The 13,512-nt window shown below is 31.8% G+C and overlaps 1 protein-coding gene across 3 annotated transcripts; it reads right to left on the bottom strand.

The window, feature by feature from the left end:
* Nucleotides 1-382: 382 nt before the first annotated feature.
* Nucleotides 383-13,479, bottom strand: LOC107372201 (uncharacterized). 3 transcript variants are annotated; one of them, XR_016197825.1, is made up of 15 exons: nucleotides 13,335-13,479; nucleotides 10,902-13,240; nucleotides 10,171-10,362; nucleotides 9,471-10,095; nucleotides 8,699-8,942; nucleotides 8,269-8,570; nucleotides 7,952-8,189; nucleotides 7,134-7,208; nucleotides 5,174-6,947; nucleotides 4,811-5,090; nucleotides 3,482-4,635; nucleotides 3,162-3,318; nucleotides 2,694-2,962; nucleotides 2,449-2,634; nucleotides 383-673 (listed from the first exon to the last, which is right to left on the bottom strand). XR_016197825.1 is itself a non-coding variant. In XM_089266011.1 (8 exons), the coding sequence occupies exons 1-3, from the start codon at nucleotides 11,331-11,333 to the stop codon at nucleotides 10,092-10,094; spliced, it is 414 nt and encodes a 137-aa protein (XP_089122137.1). In that variant the 3' UTR covers nucleotides 5,713-6,947; nucleotides 7,134-7,208; nucleotides 7,952-8,189; nucleotides 8,269-8,570; nucleotides 8,699-8,942; nucleotides 9,471-10,091. The 3 variants fall into 3 exon arrangements, 1 of the variants encoding a protein (XP_089122137.1); XR_001570973.3 differs by lacking the exons at nucleotides 383-673; nucleotides 2,449-2,634; nucleotides 2,694-2,962 and having other exon boundaries at nucleotides 2,984-3,318; XM_089266011.1 differs by lacking the exons at nucleotides 383-673; nucleotides 2,449-2,634; nucleotides 2,694-2,962; ... (2 more) ...; nucleotides 4,811-5,090; nucleotides 13,335-13,479 and having other exon boundaries at nucleotides 5,713-6,947; nucleotides 11,116-11,333.
* Nucleotides 13,480-13,512: the final 33 nt, after the last annotated feature.

The following is a 13,512-nucleotide window of genomic DNA, read 5'->3' as shown; positions in this document are numbered from 1 at the left end:
TAATCAACAACAAAAGTAGCTTCAATAGAAACCTTCTGATTTTACCCTGATTAACATGAAAATTAATAAAAATTAGCCCTCACCTTACAGATTTTGAGCTGTTTAAACCTCTTCAAAGGGAACATCATTTTTGTTTTGTTTTTACTTGTTAAATTTATTGTTGCATCAAATTGCATCAACATTATCATCATGATTCTCATCCTTTTTGGTGAATTAATAGTTTCTTCATCATCTTAGTTACATGCAGTTTCTTGTGTTGTAGTTAAAATGAAAATGGTTTGATTGTTGGTAATCGTTTGAGCTGGAAATATTAATAGATACAATATGAAATAATGTTAATGATAACAATGATAATATTAATATGAAAATAACAACAAAAAAGGAAAGTTGAGTTTTTATTCCCTTAAGACATGCAAAGAGTTAACAAGATTCACTAAACAGGAGCAGTTTGCTGTAAATGCAATTTGCTTTTTCCAATTCAACTATCAAATCTGTTTACATCAAAAAAAGTAATAGTTTCAACTCGGCACAATCATTATCATTGTCATTATCATTTATGGATATTTACCTCTACCACGATGTAATGTTTACAGAGTCAGAATCAACAGCCAAAATCCAAGTAACCCAACAGTCGCTGTTGAACAACTTTTTTTTCTTGTTTCTTGTTCCTTTGCTGTTGTTTTTGTAATTGATATTGAAAGCAAAAATGGAGTCAAATGTTTGTTGATTGTTCAAATGAAGTGTTTGAGTTGAGGAAAAAAGGAGAGAAACGAAGTGAAGAAAAAAAAATAACCAGAAAAAAACCACAAAATTGAGTTCTTCGCTTTTTTTGTGTCTCTACCTTTACTCTTGAAATGTACAATACTAATGATGATAATGATGGTGGAAAAGGAAATGTAAAAGTCACCTCATGTTTAGAAAAGTTATTATTCCTAATCAAACATTTTCCATGGTGATGATGATCAGTGTAAATGTTTAAATGATTCGCGTTTTTGGGCTTCTCTTTTTTTTGTTGGTAAGTTATTAACTTGTCAATCAACAATCAGGTAAACATATTTATATTAGCATTTTACAAGCAACAGAAGCAACCAGGTAATATTACAAAACTGGTAATGACTGTTGACTGTTTTAATATTGAAAATAATAAAACAATAAAAGATGAAAATAAGGGTAAAAAAGAAAAGAGTTTTTTCTCTTCTTTTTATAACCTAAAGGTTTACAAGTTTTGGTGATACTCAATCGATCCAGAAAATTTTGCAACTGAATGTTCATCTTATCATCATTATTGAAACTATGTTGGCATTGGAATACAATAAAGGTTTCAAGAAGTGAGTAAAGGAAAAGTCCGCGTGATATTTGAACGTGATGATGATGAGGATGAGAAAGGTAAGAGATAACAGAAGCAGGAGAATGGCAAGTTATGAAATGCTAATAGAAATTTGAGTCACTCGAAGGTAGAGAGAGAGAAGAAGATGATGAAAAGATGAGGATGGAATCCAATGGTTCAGGTAATGAGAGAATCCAAGGTAATGTGATATTATTGATAAAATATATATAAAAGTAGTTTGATTGTGGAGTAGATCTTTTTTTTCTTCTTCTTCTTCTTTGGATGATGAGAACATGAAGAAGCTGAAAGAAGTGAGAAAAGCATAAGTTCATTTTCATCATACTTTTCATCATCATCCTCCTCATCATCACCATTATTATCATCCATGAGGCTGGATCAATATTTGGTGAAGAAAAGTAAACGACCGTGAAAATACAAAGAAAGTTAATTTGGAGTAACATTGGAAAAGATTATTACAATAGATTTACCAAGAAAATTCAGGATAAACTGTCAATAAGTTCAACTAGATAAATTCAGTTTAACAATGGCTAATAACAGTAATAATAATAATATTAATAAAATCAAATAAAATTATTATTCTCATTGATATTAGTTTCATTTTTGTCATCACTTTTGTTTGCCATCTTTTTGTACATTTTTTTTGCTTCTTCTTGGTACATTTATGCATATATTGATATAAATAATTATAATGGATCAACTATTTGTTCAACCTTTTTCTTTATCTTGATTCTTATTGAAACTTATTCAATAATGAATGTGAAATTATCAATGATTTTGAGTCAATGTTTGGTTTAGCTGTAAAATTTGAAAAGGCCAAAGAGGAAGAAACAAAAGGTTTGAAAATGGGTAACAATGTTTCATGTTGAAAATTAATGAGCAGAAAAGGTTATTAATATTGGGTTAAAGGTTAGAGTAAAATTGCTGGAAAGTTGACGATAAAAGATGATCATGATGAGGATGTTGGGTAAGCCTGATGATTGACTAAGCTCATCAAGAAAAATATGGGATAACATGAAATTGACCTGATCGTTGAAGAAATGAAAGTTTATCTTATTCATCTTCAATCTTTTTGTATTTCTCTTCTTCTTTTTAATACTTACTTTTTTCTTCTTTCTCGAGATGATTTCTTTCTTCTTCTTCTTCTTCTTCTTCTTCTTTGGTCTTCATGAATCTTGTTTCACATTAACCATCCTCTCTTTCATTATTCATCATCATCATTATCATGAGAGTTGCTTATACCGATGTTGATCTCATTTTGCTTATTTGCTTGGCAAGTCACCAATTTTCTGTAATTTAAAGTGTTTAAAAGGAACCTTAATCTTTATAAAACCGGACAACCACTTACTCTTCATCATCTTTTTTTCATCTCCTTTCACTTTGAGTAAAAAACAAAGCTCCTTCGAGTGATTATCCTTTTTGCTTCTTCTTCATTCTTTTCATCATCATCATCTTTTAAGGACCCATCATTTTATCGTTATGCAAGCAAAAGTGAAAAAGGAAGGAAGGAAAGATCCAGGGCTTAATGAAAGCAGCCAGTTCAAGAGATGAAGATGAGTATGATGATGATGATGATGATGGTGGTGGTGGTGGTGGTGGTGGTAAAGATGAACAAGACTAGAAAAGGAAAGAAAAGCGAAAATCATTAAATGGTAAAAAAGGAGGTGATAAGTTTACTCATTTAAGACCTGTTGCCCTGAAGCATAAGGCCAAGGTAAGAAACGACTATGATGACCAAGATTATCATCAAGAAACTAGAGACACTAAGCTTCATCATTTCGCTCATCATTTCATCATGAATTTATAAAAATAATACTTTGCCCTGGTTAATCCATTTTCTTGTTTACTCCCAATCATCAAGTGACCTTAAAGTGACATCAAGTTGAATCTCTTTTTTCACCACTTTTTTCATTTTCTTCATTTCCTTTTTTTACCTTTACTCCCAACTCGATGATGATTGTAAGGTGGTCAAGCTAAGAAGCAAATTAAAAAGTAGGAAGAGAAAGAAGATGACAAAGTGAGCAGAACTTTTTTCAAGTTAAATTAATTGGAATTGTAAAGTTATATTGTTTCTAAGTCATTTATATTGTAAACAATATAATGAAAGATAATCATTTTTGTTATTAATTAACTCACACATGGTTAAACTTTTTACTTTTTTTCTTCTTGTTTCATAATTTTCAGGTAAATTTTTCGCAATTGGCCATGATGATGATTATTATCATTATAAAGACAAGTTATCATTAGTTACGTTGATTTAGTGGTCACAACAGTAAACAATTTAATTCGACTTTCAATTATCTTGGGTTATTAAGAGTATGGAGTAGAGATGAAGCTGTACAGGTAACAGAAACGGGTAAAAAAAGGACCAGAAAAAAGAGCAAAATTATATTAATTATCATTGGGAAATCATGGTCGTCATAAATGATTAAAGGTTGTTACAAGCATCGAATCAATTAACTCAATTAACTGAGTGAAAACAATTTTCTAGATTTACTTTTTTGGAGTCAACATTTAAACACGTTTAGTTGCTGCTTCATCCTTTAATATCCACTAATCCAACTTGATCAATTGATTGTTGAGACAAGATCACTTTTTTCATCACTTTTTTGCTTCGTAATTGTAAATCATTCAAATGCATGTTTAAACTGTAAAGTGTAAACAACAAGAAAATGACTTTTTTTTCGTAAAATTGTTTACAGTTTAACCTTTTTGCTTGAAACATCTCATCATCACCATTATCTTGATTTTTGGTCCTTTTTTTGCTATTTACCAATATGAATGAAAGTTTAATGAGAAATAAATTAACCCTAACTTTAAGCTATTAAAACTCAACAAACCATCAACATCTCACCTTACCTTTTCTGCAATCAAATTAACCATGATTGTCAAATAATAATAACACAATTGCTGGGTTAATGGTCATAACATTGAATTAATAACACAAAATCAACTCAACTTACCAGTTTTTTTTGTACTCATTTTTTTCTTCTCTCTCTCTCTTTAACTCTCTTCCCCTCATCATCATAATTTAACTTCTTCTTCTTTTTTTCTGCTTTTTACTCAAACCAACTTTCCTGGCCTTTTTTACCTGTGTTTGATCATGATAATTATGAGATCCTGTAACCACTAATCATCAAGTTCAGTCGACGTTTACATGTTTAATCTGCCAAATAACTGTGGTGATGATCACGTTTCTTTTGTATTCAATTTTCTTTCTTTTTTCGCCATCTCCAATCTCTTGCTCTTTTAACATCCAATGTTGTTTATTATGCAAGCAATTTGATGATCTACAGAAGGAAAGAGAAGTGAAAAAAAGGATGATAATGAGTAAGACTTTTGAATGAATGAACAAAAAGAGATAATCTATGAGTAGAAGAAGAAAAAGAAGAAGCGAAAATGGTGCAAAATTCATAGTTTTCAATAGATGATGAAAAGTGCAATGTTGAACGTATAAAGACTAACACTGTTTTTTACTCGGGTTAAGAGTTGTTGATGTTGTTGTCGAGGAAAATGTTCATCTTCATTATCATCAGTTTCCTTTTACAGTTGTTGTTGTTGTTGTTGTTGTTGTTGTTGTTGTACCCAGAGATAACAATCAACATTAGCGAGATAAAGTGTAGGATGAACAATTTAACGATTAAATATTGTCGCATAAGTGTTGTCAACATTATTTGATTAAGAATGGCTTTGACTTGTTTTGCCCTTTCCAAAAGTTATTTGCAATCTTTTCTCACTTGGACATCTAAAGGAGGAAAAAAGTAAAAGACAAGAAAAAATTAAGTCAATCTCATCTCTTAATATGGTTACGATTACATCAAAACTCACCAACTTTGACTATTTACCTTGATTTTAAACTGCTGTTTAAAACCAACGATGCAACCTAACAAAATTGAACCTCCTTTTTGCAACATTTGTCATTTGAAGAAGATTTGTTTTCCACAATCTATTTACTCTCTCTCCTTCTCTCCCTTTGCTCATCAACAACAACAATAAACAACATTTCGTAGTTATCATCATTTCCTTCTTTGTTTCTTCTCTGTTTGCTGTAATCCTCCATTGATTCTGGTTTTGGTGCAAAGAATTATGATTGCATTGAAAGAATGCAAAACAATAGCAAGTCAATAACATTAAATGTCCTTTTTGTCTTCATCTCTCTCTCCTTTCAAACGTTGACTCTTAATGATAATTTCATTTGGCGTATTTGTTTCTCCAATGAAAAATTTAATCTGCAATTAATGAGAAGAAGAAAAAATTATAATATCAATGATAACAATTGTGGAATGGGTGAAGTGATTAAGAAGAAGAGGAAAAAGTTAATCAATTAATAAATTATATAAATACTATGTGTTAAATTATACAATGGGTTCTGGTTTTTGTTTTGTTTATTGTTGATTTTTGTCTTTGGTGAACAGCAATAATGCAACTAATTGGGTTTAGCGAAGAAGAAGAAAGAAGAAGAAAGTTTTTTTTTCTTCAAAATGAAACCAGGCATGATACATCATTGGTAACTAGATACGCCTTTTGTTCATTAAAAGCACCAAGTGAAAATACAGAATAAAGATTATTCTACATCTTCATCTAGGGATCAAAATTGAAAGGGAAGAAAAGAAAAGGGGTGAAAATTAAGCAATGGGAAAGTAAGTTGAGCCAATCAATGAGTGCTGTTGCTGCTTTGCAAAAAGTAAAATAAAAATCTGGTCAACAGTGAAAAGATGCTTCTCAAGTTTAAATATCAGGAAAGATCTGGCTTTTTTTTTGCTTTGCGGGTAACCTTGAATTTTGAGGGATTTGTAAGTCCGTAGGGTTACCATCTTATCCCATTTGGTAAAGAAAAAGGTAAATGCTCAGATCAAAATGATGCAACAAGGGTAAAGATGATCAAGATGACGAGGAGAAGAACCAGGAATGATATCAAGGATAATGATGTTGATCTGTTGCAGCAAGAAAAGTCCAGCTAACCAGGCAAAGATATCACAAGTTGGAGGACGTTGAACTGTTGAGGGTCGCTTTTCCTAGGCTGTTTTTAATACATGATCAGGAAGGAAAAAGAAGAGGAAAATGAGGCGATGAGCAAAAATGAGAAGAGAAAGTGCAACGATTAAGCAAAAGAGTAACATGGTTTGTTTTGCTTTAAAATCAATTTTGCTATTTTGCAAGTTTTCATCCTACTTCAAGATTTGAGTTCAACTCAAGTTAAAGGTGAAATCAATCTTTGATTATAAATGAATACAGATAAAACTGTGGGCCGTTTGTTGACATCTTCATGTTTGTCACATGGAAAGAAGACGATCATCATCATCATGATGATGGTGGTGGTGATGATGAATAAGAAGATGAAGAGGATGTTGATAGTGAATTTTTTGAGTTGTTTGCAACTTTTTCATGCTAATCGTTTCTCGATAGAGAATTTAGAAAAGAGAGAAAGCAAAAGATGATGCAAATGATGAAAAAAAAGTACGTATTGAATCAATCATCATTATACTCATCATCATCATCGTCATCGTCATTATCATCATCAATTCCAATTGATTTTATGCAATGTCAAAACCTTTGGTTCCATTTTTCAGCTCTCTCTTTTTTCTTTGCATATCTTTACAGCCTAAAACAGGAAAGAAGGGTAAGAATCAGAGATTAATTTACCAAGTAAAATTTATAACATTACATGAAACCAATCAAGAAAATGAATAATTTAATGATTATTTCCCTTTTAAATTTGTAAATTTCCTCTCGGTTATAATAGATATATTTTTATACATAAATATATCCTCACAGTTAATTCACTTACCATTAAATTATCATCATTTTAACCATTGACATCACCATCGTACTCTTTATCATCTTTCGTTCCTTGAAATGGAGACTAAAAAGAGAATAGAAAATCTTCATGATGATGATGATGATGATGGTCTTTCAAGGACCATTCAACTTATTGAAGCTCGATGGTGATGATGATCAAAGTAAACGGAGCAGAAGGGAGGGAGAAAGAGAGAAAAAAATAGATCTAATGATCTAATGTGAACTTGTCGTGTTACAAACTCTCCCACCCACCCTACCTCCTTCCCTTTCATCTCTCTTTCTCAACAGGGTGTCGGTTGAAAAACTTAGTTTATCATCATCTTCTCATTTTCTTCATTTTCTTATGTTACTCTGGTAAAAACTTAAATACATGGCTCTCTCCTTTTTTACCTATAATTTAGCCATCAAAACTGTTTTTTTTTCAGGTTATAAATATTATTATTACTATGCGCTAAAAAATTAGCATCCATTTAATTCTTTCTCTTTTTTTTTCCTATCGCTTTTCATTCCTCCTCATCGCATCATCATAATCATCTAATCTACATTGAATGGCCCAATTCGTAGTCAAATCCATTCCAATTCAATGTGATTGTTTATACATATCAGTGTAATGAAATATCCACCAAATGAAACATTTATGCGTTTCTTTTTTACTTTATACCAAAAACGCATAGTCAATCCCTGAGGCCACCATCAAGTTCATGCCCATGATTACATGTTAATGTATCTCTTTACCTCTCTCCCTTTGCTTTAACTGATCTTAATGCTCCGCCATCATCTTCTTTGCCTATTTTTTTGATATTTTACCTCTTGATTTTTTTTTCTTTTCTTTCTTTTCTTGCTTCTCTTCAATGTGTGTGGTTATGCACAGAACCAATCGATCAACTTTAATCAGACTGATATACATGGGGGATAACATGGCGCCTGATCCATCAAAAAGATGCCACCTAAATTCACAGATAATCGAAGTCCTTTTTTTTATGTCTCTGGTTCTTTCTCTTTCCTTCTCCTTCTTTGTATCATTGATTGAATGGATAAACATGAGCTGTAAATTGAAACAAGCAAATGACATTAGCAATAATATAATTTAAAATAATGTTGAAAGTAAAATGAAAATGGTTGACCTTTTTTTGTTCATAAATATTGCAAGGTCAATCCATGTCTTTTCCCTGTTTCCTTTTGATCACTTTTTCCATGTTATTCTGATTTTACTCAAGTTTTCTTTTACGTCTGTCTACTTCTCCTTGAAAAACATTCAATCTATCGTGCTAAAGTTCATTGCAAGGAACAAGACTTGAAACTGTGTGTGCATGCAAACTTTTAAACAAAGTTGTATGCGTGTTGCATGTGAGACTTTTTGAGTCCATTGATGACAAAGAGAGAAAGTGTTTAACTTGATGATGATCAACGAATCATTTAGGGAACCCTAGACACATATAAATAATTAATGGACTCAGTTACTTGTTCATAGCGAGACTCTTTAGAGAATCAAACATTAGGTTTCAAAGTAACACACAACAACAGAAAGGGAAACGAAGATGAAGTTTAACCTACTTGAAAAAGTTAACATCAGTTAATATATAAATTACAGGTTCTTTGTTTATTGCGAGATTAAGTTACTTGGTTTCTTTTGCTTTTCCTCTTGTCCAGACAAAACTGTTTAAAATTGGAAATGATGTTTCCATTTTGTTCAATTGATCAAATGTTAACCATAAAGAGCACCAATCATGGTTCAAGGGAACAACAAATCGACAAGATTTATTTCCACAATTAACTGGTTTATTATGCACGGTGAAACCTGTAATCAATAGAAGAAAAAATTATTGAAAAAGGAAAGAGAAAAAATGGTTTATTCAAACTCAGTCAATAACCTGATGGAGTATATAAATGTGAATTGAATTGCATTTTTTGTTCATCTTTTTTCTTCGTCATCAACTTCGTTTCACTTTTTCTTTTTGCTTTTTTCTTTCGTTTGATTCGTAACGATTCTTGAGAAAGTTGAACATTTCCAGTTTTCGAAGAAAATTATGATAGAGGACATAAATAATGCATGATAAATGATGACAGTTCTGGTGATGAAATGATAACAACATTTCAATCCAATCATCAGCAATTTGCAAAGCGAAAACAGATTATTGCGAAAAGACGAAAAGAGAAGAAAAAAGAAGAAAACAAGACGAAGATGAAGATAAAGATGGATATGATGATGATAGTAATCAGGATGGAATCAATTTGCTTAATTTTGGAAAATTTTAATGCAATTTCCATGCCAATTGAAGAAACTGGCTTTTTCCTTACTGTTAGGGTTGAATTGAATGGCTCTTACTTTTTGATTTGCTTGGATTTGATTTAATTTGCAATTTTCTGTTAGAAACGGTTAATTAAGATACAATTTTCCACAAAACAGTTCCAGATTAGTTGTTTCTCCTTAATTTCGTATTCGTACCACCTTATCAAGTAGATGCTGATTTTTCTTTAGATATAAATGTTTTCCATTCAATTTCTTTATCTTAATCACCACTTTCCTTACCACATTAGCAACAGTTTACTGCAAAAAATACTGTTTCTCCCAGTTTCTTTTATTATTATGAAACACCAAAGATCAAGGACCAGCTATAAGATGCATGTAAGGAGTGTTCAATCTTGCTTCATCTTTTGGGCTCAGATCATTTTTATTTGTTCCAGGTTTTGCTTTTTTCTTCTTCTTCTTTGATTCCATTGCTTTTCAATAAACCATTTACAATGATGTTGCCCATTAGTCACTGAGCACCAAGAATGGTTAGTTTTTGACTTTACCAATGTTTATCCAATCCATCAATTGCTAATAGAAATATGTTTCAATGCTACTCTCTTGAATTTGCAAATGAGGTCCAAAAAAGAGGAACAATGAAAGATGCCAACCTGGTTAAACTTTAGCGTAGCTGACATATCATCTTTTATTTCTTATTCATCTAATAATAACAGGGAAGAGAGATAAATCTTCAAGTCTGTAATCATTCAACTAATCTAATTCATATTTAAAGTACCTGATGATAAGAAGTAGCCTGGTAAATGTCATTAGATTTACTTTTTTTTGGGCAATATTCGGTGTCCCTTTTTTTTCCATCTTTCTGAATCTTTTAATTTCCTCAATTGTAACTTTGGTTGAAACAGAAATGATCATCTGCGGTTTCTTGTTGACAGTAAGGGTGAATGTTGTGGCGGTGGAAAGTGTGAATCTAAGGAAGAGTTGGAGAAGAAAAAAAACAGTCTTAGTACATGATGATGGTGCATAAAAGGAGAAAATTGAACACTATTCCTGGAAAATTCAAATAATAGAGATAATAATGATGTTGATGATGATGATGGTTCAAGAGGTTTTTTTCATCTTTTCATTCTTTATGAAGAGAAATTATTCCTTTAGCATTTTATGACCTAAAAATTAATACATAATTTTATGTTACAATGAGTTTCGTCAAGGTTTGAAGGATTCATTCTGCTGAATGACCATCTTTTACCAATTGAATGTAAAAGCTGATTGATTACCTGTTAGCCACAACTTTGCTGATTGCTTAATTCAGTAACATAGCTTACTCAGCATTGCTACTTAATTATTTAGTTTTTTTTGCTTAACATTGAAAATAAAAACTGTGCATACACAAATTTATCTCGAGTTACTGTTGCTGTGTGTTGCTGTTAACTCTTCAGTATTTAATCATCATCACCATCATCACCATCGTTATCATTGTCATTATCTCTTTCTTTTTCTGCAAAGTACCAATTTAAAGAGGAGAAACTTGAAGGTAAACAGTTGTGAGTAGAGAGAGAGAAAACGACCAAAAAAATTAACAGCATTAGAATACGGAGAGTTGATGAAGATTTTAAATTAATGACGCCAATGATTTTCTCTTTTCCATTTTCATTCATTAACTTGTTCATTGTTCGTTTTTCCTTTTTTTTCCAGTTATCTAATTTTATACCATGAGATGTACCTGTTCCATCTTGTCATGTCCGTTGTTGAGTTTGGTGGTGGTGGTGGTGGTGAAGTTATTGTTGTTTTAGGTATTACCGGTTTAGCTGACGCCCTTACCCATAGTTTGTTACTAGGGGCCATCATTGACCGGAAAAGGGTGTGGATACCTTCATGAGGTTTTGGTGTAGATGTGGATGTGGATATATGTGTATGTTTTATGTGTACGTATGTATACATTTTTTTTCCTCTTCACACAAGTGAACAATGAGCAAATTAAGTATAATCATAATCACCATAATCATAATCATTATTGTTATGATTTTTTAACTATTATGACTATTATTATTATTATCGACCTTTCTCAAGGATCATCGTCATTCAGGCTGATCTAGTAACGAAATATCTCCATAGACTTGTTGGTGCGTACACTAACAATGTAAATTTGGATAAAACTATGTGTGTGTAAAACTTATATAATATACGCACATAGCCACACCTTTACAGAAAACTGGATAAACTAGGGGAGCCATTACCGTCCAGGATGCATTTTTAAATATCAAAGATAGATCAACAGCAGAAACCCGGAAGATTGTGTTACCAGCCCAATGAGAATGGATGTGTTGTGTGTGCATAATTTTACTGTTGATGATATATTGGTTGTTAGTGTGAGTGTGTTTGCATATATAAACGTTGGTATAATTTAAATGGATGATGAAGTTTATAATAATTGTGAAGAGGGAAAATGATGAGGAAAACAGTGGATCCCATTGTAAGCCTTTTTTTTACTTGCGTAACCAGGGTAACCCAATTCAAAGATTTAATAGCGGGTTTCAGGTTTACCGAGGTTGTATGAATTAGGCTCTATGCTTGGACTGTCAAGGTTTTTCCGTGATATTTCACTACCTGGAGACCTTGAGAACTTGTAGATTTAAAAAAAAGAGAAGGGAAGAGAAAAGAAGAAGAATGGTGAGAAGAAGAAAAAAAGAGGAGAAAAAGGAGTAAAGTAGATTTAGTAACAAGAAATAAGAAAAAAAAGTTAAATAAATAGCAATTGATGTACAATTGAAAAACAGATTTATGAAAAGATGATTGAATTGAAAGACCTTGATAAATCCTCAGCTTTTGGTTAATTATACTTTTTCTTTGCCTTTCTCCTTTTTTTGATTTAATGCCGTTGTGCATAAGTAAAAGTGTTAAAAAACATCATTCCAAGGCTCTTCAGTTGTGTATCCCATCCCTCATCATCAACGAATAGCACAAGTTTCACATGGTAACCTGTTTTCTTTTCTTTTCTTTTGAATGTTGCATTTGCTTTTTTCTCTCTTTACATCTTTTCTGCTTTTCTTGGTAACACAATTCAACACAACCCTTTCGTTCTTTATTCCTGGATCTTTAAAGGTCCGTTCAAGGTTTTGGACCTCGTTATTGTATGGCCTTCTAAATAGTGAAAAACGGGTTCCTGTTTTCTTTTTGCTTGCACTAAACTCTAGCTTTATCAGTTATGGACCAGAAATCCGTTTCTTTTCTTGGCTTGTCAATTTAGTCTTGCAACTTTCATTAGGATTAACTCAGGGAGACAGTTTTCTTTATTGGATTTTTTCGGACTTGTACTGTTATCAAACTAGGCTCCCATGAATACGGAAATAAATTATAATTATACTTTTCCAATTTCACCAAGCTTATCATCATCATTTTCCAATTCCGTTGGTTCCTTTGTTTTGCCTTTGTTGTCTAATTTGAAATGTATTTTGTAACAATTACTTTTGCCTTTTGTTTCCTCAGATTCTTTGTAAAATGAAATTTAGAGGACACGTCAACCACAGGAATTGATACTCATTCTAAGCCATGCCAGAATATTTTTGGGTTTCCAAGGACAGCAGCAACTTCAAACTTTTTTTTCACTTTTCATCAGTGGAACCAAAAAATATGAACAGAGAGATGAGATGAAGAAAAAAAAGAGAGAAAGAAAAGTGTAAGAAAAAAAAACATTATCAGATAGAAGGGTAAATAACTGTGAACAAAAATAAACTTAAATTGATTAATCTGTAATGCTTGAGCAGTTGATAAATGAATGAATCCCTTGTCCGTACCAACAGTTATTACATCATTGCGTATACTTGAGAGAATCTGGAATGAGAAGTCACCTAAAAGAGAAAGAAGGTAAAATGTATGCGTTAGGAAAATAAGACAAAGTGAATAAAATTGCATAAAAATGGTTAGAAATGGTGAGATAATTACCGTTACCAAAAATCAATTTATAAGCTGGCTCTTGCAAAAAACGTGTTGGAAGTAACCGTTGAAAGAAACGGTCTTTTTATGGAAATTTTCTGGTTTGTGAACTCGTCATGGGTCTAACGATCATAGTTGAAATGGTTATCACCATTGTTAATAAATTAAAATAGATAAATTGGTGCAA

This window comes from Tetranychus urticae, chromosome 1 (assembly GCF_039701765.1).
Source record: "Tetranychus urticae isolate SD_2017Ah chromosome 1, NJAU_TeUrti_SD_1.0, whole genome shotgun sequence".
NCBI lineage: Eukaryota > Metazoa > Arthropoda > Arachnida > Trombidiformes > Tetranychidae > Tetranychus > Tetranychus urticae.
The sequence above is the reverse complement of the archived record's forward strand: the minus strand, read 5'-3'. Positions and strand labels throughout refer to the sequence as shown.